This window comes from Aquarana catesbeiana, linkage group LG13, assembly GCF_042186555.1.
Source record: "Aquarana catesbeiana isolate 2022-GZ linkage group LG13, ASM4218655v1, whole genome shotgun sequence".
Lineage (NCBI taxonomy): Eukaryota > Metazoa > Chordata > Amphibia > Anura > Ranidae > Aquarana > Aquarana catesbeiana.
In genome coordinates this window covers 269037-284726 of record NC_133336.1, presented here as the reverse complement: position 1 = coordinate 284726, position 15690 = coordinate 269037, and the positions used below count along the sequence as shown (strand labels likewise).

The window sequence follows — 15690 nt, the reverse complement described above, 5'->3', positions numbered from 1 at the left end:
GGGGTGCGAAGTGGGCGGGGCTTGCATTGAATTAAATGTTTAATATCTTAGAAACCGAACCGGCACAAACGCTCATTTTTGCGGCACAAATCAGCACAAACTAATGTTATATTTTTATTCAGGTTTTACAAACATGGGGTGCCAACTTCACACAGCTCATGTATAGTATAGTAAAGTCCGTCCATGTATAGAATGTCCATGTACAGTAAAGTATATCCATGTACAGTATAGTATGTACAGTATAGTATGTACAGTATAGTATGTACAGTATAGTATAGTCTGCCCATGTACAGTATAGTATGTACATGTATAGTATGTCCATGTATAGTATAGTCTGTACAGTATAGTCTGTCCATGTACAGTATAGTATGTCCATGTATAGTATAGTCTGTACAGTATAGTCTGTCCATGTACAGTATAGTATGTCCATGTACAGTATAGTATGTACAGTATAGTCTGTCCATGTATAGTATAGTCTGTCCATGTATAGTATAGTATGTCCATGTATAGTATAGTATGTCCATGTATAGTATAGTCTGTCCATGTATAGTATAGTATAGTATAGTATAGTCTGTCCATGTATAGTATAGTATGTCCATGTATAGTATAGTATGTCCATGTACAGTATAGTCTGTCCATGTATAGTATAGTATGTCCATGTATAGTATAGTCTGTCCATGTATAGTATAGTCTGTCCATGTACAGTATAGTATGTACAGTATAGTCTGTCCATGTATAGTATAGTCTGTCCATGTATAGTATAGTATAGTATGTCCATGTACAGTATAGTATGTCCATGTATAGTATAGTATGTCCATGTACAGTATAGTATGTACAGTATAGTCTGTCCATGTATAGTATAGTCTGTCCATGTATAGTATAGTCTGTCCATGTACAGTATAGTATGTACAGTATAGTCTGTCCATGTATAGTATAGTCTGTCCATGTATAGTATAGTATAGTATGTCCATGTACAGTATAGTCTGTCCATGTATAGTATAGTCTGTCCATGTATAGTATAGTATAGTATGTCCATGTACAGTATAGTATGTCCATGTATAGTATAGTATGTCCATGTACAGTATAGTATGTACAGTATAGTCTGTCCATGTATAGTATAGTATGTCCATGTATAGTATAGTCTGTCCATGTATAGTATAGTATGTCCATGTATAGTATAGTCTGTCCATGTATAGTATAGTCTGTCCATGTACAGTATAGTCTGTCCATGTACAGTATAGTCTGTCCATGTACAGTATAGTATGTCCATGTATAGTATAGTCTGTCCATGTATAGTATAGTATGTCCATGTACAGTATAGTATGTCCATGTATAGTATAGTCTGTCCATGTATAGTATAGTCTGTCCATGTATAGTATAGTATAGTATAGTATGTCCATGTACAGTATAGTATGTCCATGTATAGTATAGTCTGTCCATGTATAGTATGTCCATGTATAGTATAGTATAGTATGTCCATGTACAGTATAGTATGTCCATGTATAGTATAGTCTGTCCATGTATAGTATGTCCATGTATAGTATAGTATGTCCATGTATAGTATAGTCTGTCCATGTATAGTATGTCCATGTACAGTATAGTCTGTCCATGTACAGTATAGTATGTCCATGTATAGTATAGTCTGTCCATGTACAGTATAGTATGTCCATGTATAGTATAGTCTGTCCATGTATAGTATGTCCATGTATAGTATAGTATGTCCATGTATAGTATAGTCTGTCCATGTATAGTATGTCCATGTACAGTATAGTCTGTCCATGTACAGTATAGTATGTCCATGTATAGTATAGTCTGTCCATGTATAGTATAGTCTGTCCATGTATAGTATAGTCTGTCCATGTATAGTATAGTATGTCCATGTATAGTATAGTATGTCCATGTATAGTATAGTATAGTATGTCCATGTATAGTATAGTATGTCCATGTATAGTATAGTCTGTCCATGTATAGTATAGTATGTCCATGTACAGTATAGTCTGTCCATGTATAGTATAGTATGTCCATGTATAGTATAGTCTGTCCATGTATAGTATAGTATGTCCATGTACAGTATAGTCTGTCCATGTACAGTATAGTCTGTCCATGTACAGTATAGTCTGTCCATGTATAGTATAGTCTGTCCATGTATAGTATAGTATGTCCATGTATAGTATAGTCTGTCCATGTATAGTATAGTATGTCCATGTATAGTATAGTATGCCCATGTATAGTATAGTATGCCCATGTATAGTATAGTATGCCCATGTATAGTATAGTATAGTCTGTCCATGTATAGTATAGTATGTCCATGTACAGTATAGTATGTCCATGTATAGTATAGTCTGTCCATGTATAGTATAGTCTGTCCATGTACAGTATAGTATGTACAGTATAGTCTGTCCATGTATAGTATAGTATGTCCATGTACAGTATAGTCTGTCCATGTATAGTATAGTCTGTCCATGTATAGTATAGTCTGTCCATGTATAGTATAGTCTGTCCATGTATAGTATAGTCTGTCCATGTATAGTATAGTCTGTCCATGTATAGTATAGTATAGTATGTCCATGTATAGTATAGTCTGTCCATGTATAGTATAGTCTGTCCATGTATAGTATAGTCTGTCCATGTATAGTATAGTCTGTCCATGTATAGTATAGTCTGTCCATGTATAGTATAGTATGTCCATGTATAGTATAGTCTGTCCATGTATAGTATAGTCTGTCCATGTATAGTATAGTCTGTCCATGTATAGTATAGTCTGTCCATGTATAGTATAGTCTGTCCATGTATAGTATAGTCTGTCCATGTATAGTATAGTCTGTCCATGTATAGTATAGTCTGTCCATGTATAGTATAGTATGTCCATGTATAGTATAGTATGTCCATGTATAGTATAGTATGTCCATGTATAGTATAGTCTGTCCATGTACAGTATAGTCTGTCCATGTACAGTATAGTCTGTCCATGTACAGTATAGTCTGTCCATGTACAGTATAGTCTGTCCATGTACAGTATAGTCTGTCCATGTACAGTATAGTCTGTCCATGTACAGTATAGTCTGTCCATGTACAGTATAGTCTGTCCATGTATAGTATAGTCTGTCCATGTATAGTATAGTCTGTCCATGTATAGTATAGTCTGTCCATGTATAGTATAGTCTGTCCATGTATAGTATAGTCTGTCCATGTATAGTATAGTCTGTCCATGTATAGTATAGTATGTCCATGTATAGTATAGTATGTCCATGTACAGTATAGTATGTCCATGTACAGTATAGTCTGTCCATGTACAGTATAGTCTGTCCATGTATAGTATAGTCTGTCCATGTATAGTATAGTCTGTCCATGTATAGTATAGTCTGTCCATGTATAGTATAGTCTGTCCATGTACAGTATAGTATGTACAGTATAGTCTGTCCATGTATAGTATAGTCTGTCCATGTATAGTATAGTATGTCCATGTATAGTATAGTCTGTCCATGTATAGTATAGTCTGTCCATGTATAGTATAGTATGTCCATGTACAGTATAGTCTGTCCATGTACAGTATAGTCTGTCCATGTACAGTATAGTCTGTCCATGTACAGTATAGTCTGTCCATGTATAGTATAGTCTGTCCATGTATAGTATAGTCTGTCCATGTATAGTATAGTCTGTCCATGTACAGTATAGTATGTACAGTATAGTCTGTCCATGTATAGTATAGTCTGTCCATGTATAGTATAGTCTGTCCATGTATAGTATAGTCTGTCCATGTATAGTATAGTATGTCCATGTATAGTATAGTATGTCCATGTATAGTATAGTATAGTCTGTCCATGTATAGTATAGTATGTCCATGTATAGTATAGTCTGTCCATGTATAGTATAGTATGTCCATGTATAGTATAGTATGTCCATGTACAGTATAGTATGTCCATGTACAGTATAGTATGTCCATGTACAGTATAGTATGTCCATGTATAGTATAGTCTGTCCATGTATAGTATAGTCTGTCCATGTATAGTATAGTCTGTCCATGTATAGTATAGTCTGTCCATGTATAGTATAGTCTGTCCATGTATAGTATAGTCTGTCCATGTACAGTATAGTATGTACTCAATACTTGGTCGGGGCTCCTTGCATGAATTACAGCATCAATGGAGCGTGGCATGGAGGCGATCAGCCTGTGGCAGTGCCGAGGTGTTATGGAAGCCCAGGTCCTTCAGCTGGTCTGCACTGTTGGGTCTGGTGTCTCATCTTCCACAGATTCTCTATGGGGTTTAGGTCAGGCGAGTAAGCACAGGGATCCCATGATCATGTGACCAGGTATTGGTAGTTTTGGCAGTGTGGGAGGTGCCAAGTCCTGCTGAAAAATGAAATCAGCATCTCCATAAAGCTGGTCAGCAAGAGGAGCATGAAGTGCTCTAGAATTTCCTGCTAGAGGTCTGTGCTGACTATGGACTTCATAAAACACAGAGGACCAACACCAGCAGATGACACGGCTCCTCAAATCATCACAGAATGTGGAAACTTCACACCGGACCTCATGCAACTTGGATTCTGTGCCTCTCCACTCCTACTCCAGGCTATGGGAGCGCAATTTTCAAATGAAATGTAACATTTTCCCCACAGTCCGTGATGATGCATGGATGGAGACATGAATGGAGGAATTTAGACATGGATGGAGGGAGACATGGATGGAGGAATTTAGACATGGATGGGGGGAGGGATGGATGGAGACATGGATGGAGGAATTTAGACATGGATGGATGAAGAGATGGATGGATGGATGGACGGAAGGATGGATGGACGGAAGGAGACATGGATGGAGACATGGATGGATGAAGACATGGATGGATGGAAGGAGACATGGATGGATAAAGACATGGATGGATGGATGAAGACATGGATGGATGGAAGGAGACATGGATGGATAAAGACATGGATGGATGGATGAAGACATGGATGGATGGAAGGAGACATGGATGGATAAAGACATGGATGGATGGATGGATGGATGGATGGATGGATGGATGGATGGAAGGAGACATGGATGGATAAAGACATGGATGGATGGATGGATGGATAAAGACATGGATGGATGGATGGATGGATGGAAGGAGACATGGATGGATAAAGACATGGATGGATGGATGGATGGATGGAAGGAGACATGGATGGATAAAGACATGGATGGATGGATGGATGGAGACATGGATGGATGGAGACATGGATGGATGGAAGGAGACATGGATGGATGGATGGAAGGATGGATGGATGGAGACAGGGATGGATGGAGACAGGGATGGATGGATGGAGACATGGATGGATGGATGGAAACATGGATGGAGACATGGATGGATGGATGGATGGATGGATGGATGGATGGATGGATGGATGGACGGAAGGAGACATGGATGGACGAAGACATGGATGGATGGATGGAAGGAGACATGGATGGAGACATGGATGGATGGATGGAAGGAGACATGGATGGATGGATGGATGGATGGATGGAAGGAGACATGGATGGATGGATGGATGGATGGAGACATGGATGGATGGAAGGAAGGAGACATGGATGGATGAAGACATGGATGGATGGAAGGAGACATGGATGGATGGATGAAGACATGGATGGATGGATGAAGACATGGATGGATGGATGGATGGAGACATGGATGGATGTAAGGAAGGAGACATGGATGGATGGAAGGAAGGAGACATGGATGGATGGAAGGAAGGAGACATGGATGGATGGAAGGAAGGAGACATGGATGGATGGATGGAAGGAAGGAGACATGGATGGAGACATGGATGGATGGATGGAAGGAAGGAGACATGGATGGATGGAAGGAAGGAGACATGGATGGAGACATGGATGGATGGATGGAAGGAAGGAGACATGGATGGATGGAAGGAAGGAGACATGGATGGATGGAAGGAAGGAGACATGGATGGAGACATGGATGGATGGATGGATGGAGGAGTTTGCTTTGAATATTAGTTTGGTTGGTGGTGCTCAGATACAGTACAGTCCCACTTTAAGGACAGCACTACCCTTTCTGTTAGGTGAGGTGTCTAGACACTCGTGTAGCACTACATCTGCAGTGTGAGATCATCTAAAGCAGTGTTTCTCAAACCCCGTCCTTAAGTACCCCCAACAGGCCATGTTTTGGGAATTTCTTAGCTAAAATAGTAGTGCAAAATACCAAACCATTGACTCTGATTTATAGCACCTGTGCAAGATAAAGGAAAACCTGCAAACATGGCCTGTTGGGGGTACTTGATGACTGAGAACCACTGATCTAAGGCACTACCACCTCTGACTGCTGGTCTCGGGAGATTTGGCGATTTCACTTCTGTTCTGCTCACGGTTCTCCTTGCTAGAGGATTTGACATTAGGAAGAAAAGCCCCGCCTCTACAAAGATGGCTGCCCCATAGAGACATCGAAGAAAATGGCGAGGCAGTAATGGAGAAAAGATCCGCTGCAGAGAGACCGCTGACTACACTGGGGACCCTTACTTTGTGTGCACAGTTCAGTTCCTCTGCAGGGAATGTAATGAGCGGTCTGGAGGATTGTGTTTGGTGAACTCAGGATGTATTGAGATCTGATTGGCCATATCCGCCGTCCAATGAGGTCACCTGCCGAGAATCCATCATGGAGTCCCTGCTCCATGTGAAGACAAATCTGCTACAACCATCCCATACATTTCTATAGATTCCGTATTCACAAACGATGGAAAATCTACCATTGCTGGAGGATGTGTGTGGAGGACTAAGGCCGGGGGTCACACATATGCATTTTTTAGTGCATTTTCACTTTTACAGAAACACCCTACAGCCCTCTAACACCCTACAGTCCATCTAACACCTTATAGTCCATCTAACATGGTTTCCTATGGGACATGTTCACATCTGTGGAAAGGAAAGGCTATGAAAGGGCCAAGGACTTTTTTCTGGTTTTTGGTTCCATAGACTTCAATGGATCAAAAACGTGAATTGAAAAATGCAAAATGCACCTGGAATATGCAACCTGCGTAGGTGTGACCGGCCTCAGATGACGAACATCGGTAAAGAGTCACAATTATGGAAAGGAAAGTAATGAAAAGCATTTACCTGGACGTGGCTTTAGTTATTTTACATGTATTCACGAGACGCACAGACTTGCTAGAGCCAGAATGATGCAGGAAAGAAGCAAAGTGTAAATGAGACAAGTCAGCAGATGAGACAGTAGGACACACAGAGCTATCCCAACATTACAAGAGATCTACAGAAGAGCACAATGACCAGTCTGAAGACAAGAGGACAGAAACACAGCTAAAAAATATATAACAAGAACTAAATTTAAAAAAAAGTTCTGGAGAAAACGATTTTAGAAAGTAATAGGCAAAACTGGACTCCTCCACCCATTACTCCCGCCCACGAGGAAGTCAGAAGAGCCGCTTGTAACCCCCTAAATGCCGCACTACCGTGCCACAACCTCAAGCACTGAGTGCTTGCAGTACAGTCCCATGTTCAGCAGACAATAGTGCCCACCAAACATCACAGGGGATAGAATACCTAGATTGAAGCAAAGCATCACACCCCCAGCACGCCACGCCCCCCAGTACATCTACACCCCCAGAATGGCTACACCCCCAGCACATTCCATGCCCCCCCCAGCACCCCTACGCCCCCCCAGCTTGCCTATACCCCCAGCACATTCCATGCCCCCCCAGCATGTCTACACCCCCAGCACGTCTACACCCCCAGCACGCCACGCCCCCAGCACGCCACGCCCCCAGCACGCCACGCCCCCAGCACGCCACGCCCCCAGCACGCCACGCCCTTCCCCCAGCACATCTACACCCCCAGCACGCCACGCCCCCCAGCACATCTACACCCCCAGCACGCCACGCCCCCCAGCACATCTACACCCCCAGTACGTCTAAACCCCCAGGATGGCTACACCCCCAGCACATCTACACCCCCAGCACATTCCCATGCCCCCCCCCAGCATGTCTACACCCCCAGCACATTCCATGCCCCCCCAGCACCCCTACGCCCCCCCAGCTTGCCTACACCCCCAGCACGCCACGCCGCCCAGCACATCTACACCCCCAGTACGTCTAAACCCCCAGGATGGCTACACCCCCCAGCACGCCACGCCCCCCAGTACATCTACACCCCCAGGATGTCTACACCCCCAGCACATTCCATGCCCCCCCCCAGCATGTCTACACCCCCAGCACGCCTACGCCCCCCAGCACATTCCATGCCCCCCAGCACGCCTACACCCCCAGCACGCCTAAACCCCCAGGATGTCTACACCCCCCAGCACATTCCATGCCCCCCCCAGCAGGCCTACGCCCCCAGCACATCTACACACCCAGGATGGCTACACCCCCCAGCACATTCCATGTCCCCCCAGCACGCCTACACCCCCCCGCACATTCCATCCCCCCCCCAGCACGCCTACGCCCTCCAGCTGCCGCCTTTCCAGTGAAAGGTGGAGCAGTTAAAATGGAACTTTATTTTCTGACTAAAGTCCTGCTAGACTGAGACTGGACCCTTCTGCAGGTATAGAAAACAAGGAGAGTCTACACTGTGTACAATCCGGTAATACTCAGTCTCACCCCGCTCTGCACATGCTCAGTTTGCTCTCCATTTTTAGGCACTGCTGAATTTGTAGAGGCCAATCTGCTGACAGCCTTAAAGTGGAATTAAATCCTTCTATCCTTTACAGCCAAGGAAGCTGCTTCTGTTTGTCTGCATTTGCCATGGTGCTGCACATGTGATCAGTTATGGCCATTTGATGGTTTGACGGTTTTGTTGATGACAGAAGCAGATTTGACATTTAGCAATCCCGGCATTCCAGGAATGATGTTTGAAACCGTTAAATCGATGGGGGAGTTCTTAAAGCCTCATGTACACGGGCCATCCAAAAAAGAGCTGCAAAGCCAGTACCGACGCCAGGTAAAGGCCGCTGTAAAACCGCACTTTTAGTCGCTTTTTGCATTGCTGTTAATGCGCGTTTAACAACGTTAGCATTCAGCTGCGTTTCTCTGCCTCTTCTATTTTCTACTCCCAAATACAATTATTACAGAGCACAAGTCACATGACATCTCAAAATCAATGGTCCCTATAAGAGGAGTCTTAAAGCAGAGCTCCACCCCCCTCTGCTGCCACATCTGGCACCTTTTGGGGGGAGGGGGTACCTGTTTTTGACAACGGGTACCTACTTCCAGGAGACCTTGGCACGCCCCTCCTCCTCCCACCGCTGCCAGGGCCAGTAGGGAATCGGCTGTCAAGCCGCAAGGCTTCACTGCCAGTTTCCCTTACAAGGAATTGCGGCGCCGGCATCCGAGAGACGATTGAAAAATCGTCTGGGATGCCGACATCTTGGGATCCCCGGACAGGCAAGTGTCCTGATATTAAAAGTCAGCAGCTCCAGTATTGGTACCGGATTTGTAGCTTCTGACTTTTCATTTTCGGTGGTGGGGCTGGAGCTCCGCTTTAACTGATTTGACTTTCAGCCCATTGATTTGAATAGAAGCCACATACAATCCGACTTGTGGCATGCAATATTTGCTCTGAGGATCACGACATCACAAGGGGCAGGGTCTTATGGTGATGTCACTGGATGGCCACGCCCCATGGCTATATAAGGACTGGCAGTCATGGAAGATGACAACAGCGGGAGCCAGCATCTGAGAAGGTCCGGGTCGGCGGTGGAGAAGACTGGAGGAAGAAGACATAACTGGCGGGAGAAGACCGGAGGAAGACGACATCACCGGAGGGAGAAGACCGGAGGAAGACGACATCACCGGAGGGAGAAGACCGGAGGAAGACGACATCACCGGAGGGAGAAGACCGGAGGAAGAAGACATCACCGGCGGGAGAAGACCGGAGGAAGAAGACATCACCGGAGGGAGAAGACCGGAGGAAGACGACATCACCGGAGGGAGAAGACCGGAGGAAGAAGACATCACCGGAGGGAGAAGACCGGAGGAAGAAGACATCACCGGCGGGAGAAGACCGGAGGAAGAAGACATCACCGGAGGGAGAAGACCGGAGGAAGAAGACATCACCGGCGGGAGAAGACCGGAGGAAGAAGACATCACCGGAGGGAGAAGACCGGAGGAAGAAGACATCACCGGCGGGAGAAGACCGGAGGAAGAAGACATCACCGGAGGGAGAAGACCGGAGGAAGAACACATCACCGGAGGGAGAAGACCGGAGGAAGAACACATCACCGGAGGGAGAAGACCGGAGGAAGAACACATCACCGGAGGGAGAAGACCGGAGGAAGAACACATCACCGGAGGGAGAAGACCGGAGGATGAACACATCACCGGAGGGAGAAGACCGGAGGATGAACACATCACCGGAGGGAGAAGACCGGAGGAAGAAGACATCACCGGAGGGAGAAGACCGGAGGAAGAAGACATCACTGGCGGGAGAAGACCGGAGGAAGAAGACATCACCGGAGGGAGAAGACCGGAGGAAGAACACATTGGAGCTATAATGGGGGGGACATTCTTTAATTTTATTAAAGGATTTATTTACACTCTTTTCTTGGAGTGAATAGGTAGGGGTACAATATACCCCATACTCATTCATATGGGGGCAGGACCTGGGGGCCCCCTTGTTCTGATAAGCTCCCTGCTCGCATACCCCCACAACCACCGACCAGGGTTGTCGGGAAGAGGCCTTTGTCCCCATCAACATGGGGACAAGGTGCTTTGGGGTGGGGGGCACAAAGCAGCTCACTCATCCCCCCACTTTCCTGACCTGTTGGGCTGCGCGCTCAGATAAGGGTCTGGTATGGATTTTGGGTGGGACCCCACGCTGTTTAGTTTCTTTGGCGTTGGGATTCCCCTCAAAATTCATACCAAACTGAAGCACTTCGTTCTTTTTTTTTTCATTCTGGCACGGGATTCCCTTTCAAGATCCATTCCAGATAAAATAAGGGCCTGGTTGGATGAGGGGGGGACCCCATGCCGTTTTTTTTCCTTAATTATAAGGTGGGATTCATTTTCAAGATCCTCCGACAAGTTGCATTCCACAAGTTCAATTCATTCAAATCAATGGGCTGAAAGTCAGATCAGTTAAGACGGCTCTCATAGGGAACCATTGATTTTGACATGCCAAAAAACAATTGAACCATCAGATGTTTTTACAACTCTAACGCCGGTCCTCAGAACCCGCCGGTCCTGGGGGAGGGGGGGGGTCAGCTTAAAAACGCCTCTACCACTTACAGCTCCTAAAAGCCTGTGTGTACATGGACACATAGAATAACATGGAGAGGTGTTTTTAAGCTGCAAAAAAAAAAAAAAAAAAAACACGTCTGGCGCTAGTAAAAGTGGCTGTAAAAACACTGTGTGCATGAGGCCTTATGATTTACTGCTGCTCAGGGGCTTCAGTAAAATGGCCGCCTCTGACACAGAAAAACAGGAGCAATGCTGGAGGCAATGTACAGCACACACTCATGTTGGTAGCAGAATTATTAATGTGCAATGGATGTTCTTTGCTAGATAACATTATTTTTATCATATGGGTAAAGTTCAGCTTTAAGGGGTGGTAATAACGAGGCTCAACTGCATGGTTCCTACCGCCCCCCCACCGGTACTATGAACGAGCCTTTATACAACATTATCTGGATGACAGGTTTGCCATCACAGTCCCAAGCAAAAAAACACAATGAATTTGGGGTGAATACTGCTGGAGCCTCGGAGATGACAAAGCTGAGCGGCCGTGGATCAGGATCTCCAGCCTCGGACACTTACCTTTTGGATGATAGCGGAACAATGTCTTTCCGGGTCCCCGAAGGAGAAGGGAGAGAGCCAGTAGGTTTCTTTGGTAAGATGGTCTCGCTGTTTACGGCGGTCCTCATTGTCAGTCCCTGGACCAATGGCCGAGCTGTAGAATCAAACAAATACATCAAATGCTCCATCTGCCAATCGTATCACAATGACAAGCATGCGGTTAGCTGGCCTCACAATACAAATATTAGGGTTGCACTGATACCACCGAGTACAAGTACCGATATCAGTAGTTTTTTTTTTATATTTTTTCTTTTTACAATTTATATTTTTTTATTTTATTTTTTTTTTTAAGTTTTTTTTTTTTTTGTCAGTTTTTTTATAAAATTTTTATTATTTTTACAATTTATCTTTTAAAACATTTATTTATTACAATTTCTTTTTTTTTTATCAGCCCTGTTGGGGGGCTTTGGTGAGATGTCAGGGGTCTTAACAGACATTTTAACTTAACATTTCCCCTTTGAGACAGAGAAAAGGATTGAGGACACAGATTCCCCACTCCCTTTCTCAGCAGCCTCAGCTGCACTTTAGATGAATGGACAGGAAACAGAGGCTCCTCTCCATTCATAAACTGAAGCAGAGGAAACAGTTTACGATACTCAGTTATGACTGGACAGTCAGTGATAACCGACTGTGCATTCAGAAAGGGAAGGAGCTGGTAAATGACAGATATACCGGCCCCTTCCTCCATTCTCCATCCTGACAGATCCAGAGGGAGGACGACGACACGGAGAGACGGAGGGAGGACGACGACACGGAGAGACGGAGGGAGGACGACCACGCGGAGAGACGGAGGGAGGACGACCACGCGGAGAGACGGAGGGAGGACGACCACGCGGAGAGACGGAGGGAGGACGACCACGCGGAGAGACGGAGGGAGGACGACCACGCGGAGAGACGGAGGGAGGACGACGACGCGGAGAGACGGAGGGAGGACGACCACACGGAGAGACGGAGGGAGGACGACCACACGGAGAGACGGAGGGAGGACGACGACACGGAGGGAGGACGACCACACGGAGAGACGGAGGGAGGACGACGACACGGAGAGACGGAGGGAGGACGACGACACGGAGAGACGGAGGGAGGATGACGACGCGGAGAGACGGAGGGAGGATGACGACGCGGAGAGACGGAGGGAGGACGACGACGACGACACGGAGAGACGGAGGGAGGACGACGACACGGAGAGACGGAGGGAGGACGACCACACGGAGAGACGGAGGGAGGACGACCACACGGAGAGACGGAGGGAGGACGACGACACGGAGAGACGGAGGGAGGACGACGACACGGAGAGACGGAGGGAGGACGACGACACGGAGAGACGGAGGGAGGACGACCACACGGAGAGACGGAGGGAGGACGACGACACGGAGGGAGGACGACGACACGGAGAGACGGAGGGAGGACGACCACACGGAGAGACGGAGGGAGGACGACCACACGGAGAGACGGAGGGAGGACGACCACACGGAGAGACGGAGGGAGGACGAACACACGGAGAGACGGAGGGAGGACGACCACACGGAGAGACGGAGGGAGGACGACGGAGGAGGAGGAGGACACGGGGAGACGGAGGAGGACATGGGGAGACGGAGGAGGAGGAGAAGAAGGACACGGGGAGACGGAGGAGGGGGACACGGGGAGACGGAGGGAGGACGACGACACGGAGAGATGGAGGGGGACACGGAGAGACGGAGGAGGAGGACACGGAGAGACGGAGGAGGAGGACACGGAGAGACGGAGGAGGAGGACACGGAGAGATGGAGGAGGAGGACACGGAGAGATGGAGGAGGAGGACACGGGGAGACGGAGGAGGACACGGGGAGACGGAGGAGGAGGACACGAGGAGACGGAGGAGGAGGGAGGAGGAGGGAGGACGACGACACGGAGAGCCGGAGGGAGGAAGACGGCACGGAGAGCCGGAGGGAGGAAGACGACACGGAGAGCCGGAGGGAGGAAGACGACACGGAGAGCCGGAGGGAGGAAGACGACACGGAGAGCCGGAGGGAGGACGACGACACGGAGAGCCGGAGGGAGGAAGACGACACAGAGAGCCGGAGGGAGGAAGACGACACGGAGAGCCGGAGGGAGGAAGACGACACGGAGAGCCGGAGGGAGGAAGACGACACGGAGAGCCGGAGGAGGAGGAGGAGGAGGAGGAGGAGGAGGAGGAGGAGGAGGAGGAGGAGACAGGGAGATGGAGGTGGAGGAGGAGGAGGAGACAGGGAGATGGAGGTGGAGGAGGAGGAGGAGACAGGGAGATGGAGGTGGAGGAGGAGACAGGGAGATGGAGGTGAAGGAGGAGGAGGAGACAGGGAGACGGAGGAGGAGGAGGAGACAGGGAGACGGAGGAGGAGGAGGAGGAGGAGGAGGGGACAGGGAGATGGAGGAGGGAGGAGGAGGAGACAGGGAGATGGAGGAGGGAGGAGGAGGAGGACACGGGGAGACGGAGGAGGACCCAGGGACTCAGAGAGCCGGAGGAGGACACCGGGAGCCCGAAGAGGACACCGGGAGCCCGAAGAGGACACCGGGAGCCAGAGGAGGACACCGGGAGCCAGAGGAGGACACCGGGAGCCAGAGGAGGACACCGGGAGCCAGAGGAGGACACCGGGAGCCAGAGGAGGACACCGGGAGCCAGAGGAGGACACCGGGAGCCAGAGGAGGACACCGGGAGCCCGAAGAGGACACCGGGAGCCCGAGGAGGACACCGGGAGCCAGAGGAGGACACCGGGAGCCAGAGGAGGACACCGGGAGCCAGAGGAGGACACCGGGAGCCAGAGGAGGACACCGGGAGCCAGAGGAGGACACCGGGAGCCAGAGGAGGACACCAGGGAGCCAGAGGAGGACACCGGGAGCCAGAGGAGGACACAGAGGAGGACACAGAGAGCCAGAGGAGGACACAAGGAACAGTCAGGGGTGATCGGCGTGGTGGTGAGGGGTCATTACAAGCACCGATCCCCCTGTATAGCTTTCAATAAAGCAGCTGACAGCCGCAGGAGGGAGAGGAGGAGAAGCGGCTGTCAGAAAAGCTATACAGGGAGATCGATGCTTGTAACTGCCTCCACCGCCGCACTGACCATCTGGGAGGCTGCCCGGCCCCCTCACCAGTTACACTGAGGATGCCGGGTGTACTGGCCTCCTGCTGGGAGGTATCGGATTAGGCATCGAAGCATTTGATACTAGTATCGGTATTGGTGAAACCCTCAAAGTTATAAAGTGTTTATGAAGCCTCCAATCCTCTATTTCCTGGCTGCTATGCAGGGCAGGTGTTCAGACTTTCCTGCCTATCTGGATCAGCGGCTCAAATTATGGAGCCGCCAGCATTTCCTCGGTGATATCTTAATGACGCCATACATTGGAAATATTGGTTTTGGGTGGACAAACCCTTTTAGGGAACAAATACTCATTAAAGGCCAAGTCCACCTTAAATCCTCCTCCTGCCCCCCGCAGCATATTATCCCATCCCCCCATACATGTCAGAGGTTTCTCTTCTTGGGTGGGTCCCACATGCTGCGGAGTAATATTCTGGACCCCCGATGTCATATTTATATTGTGTCCTTTCTGTGTAATATTTGTATTTCTTCTCTGCGATGTTCTAATGGGAACGCACAGTTCATTCATTGTACTTTATGTAAAGGCCAGTGAAATGACTGGCCTCAGGTGATACACAGAGAGGAAACAAATCTCCCTACATAAGTTGTACCTGTTTATCTGCAGTCTTCTCTACATCTGTTCAAACTGCAGAGTTTATACAGTTTGTTTGAGCTTTCAGAAAGCAGGGGGCGGAGAGCTGAAGTTACACTCTGTGGAGTTCAGGGAGAGCTGATTGGAGGGAAGGGACACAGTACACAGGAACAGAGCTGAGGCTGTTAATCACAGACTGTGTGCTGGA

At 48.0% G+C, this 15690-nt stretch overlaps 1 protein-coding gene across 1 annotated transcript in view; it reads right to left on the bottom strand.

Annotated features, from left to right (window-relative positions):
- The window catches only part of EML1 (EMAP like 1), a gene marked incomplete in the record, with an annotated part of 215487 nt that overhangs the window by 166697 nt on the left and 33100 nt on the right, over positions 1–15690 (bottom strand). Inside the window, 2 exon segments of the mRNA XM_073609641.1 lie at positions 7105–7155; positions 11757–11889. Coding sequence (XP_073465742.1) covers positions 7105–7155; positions 11757–11889 — 184 coding nt within the window.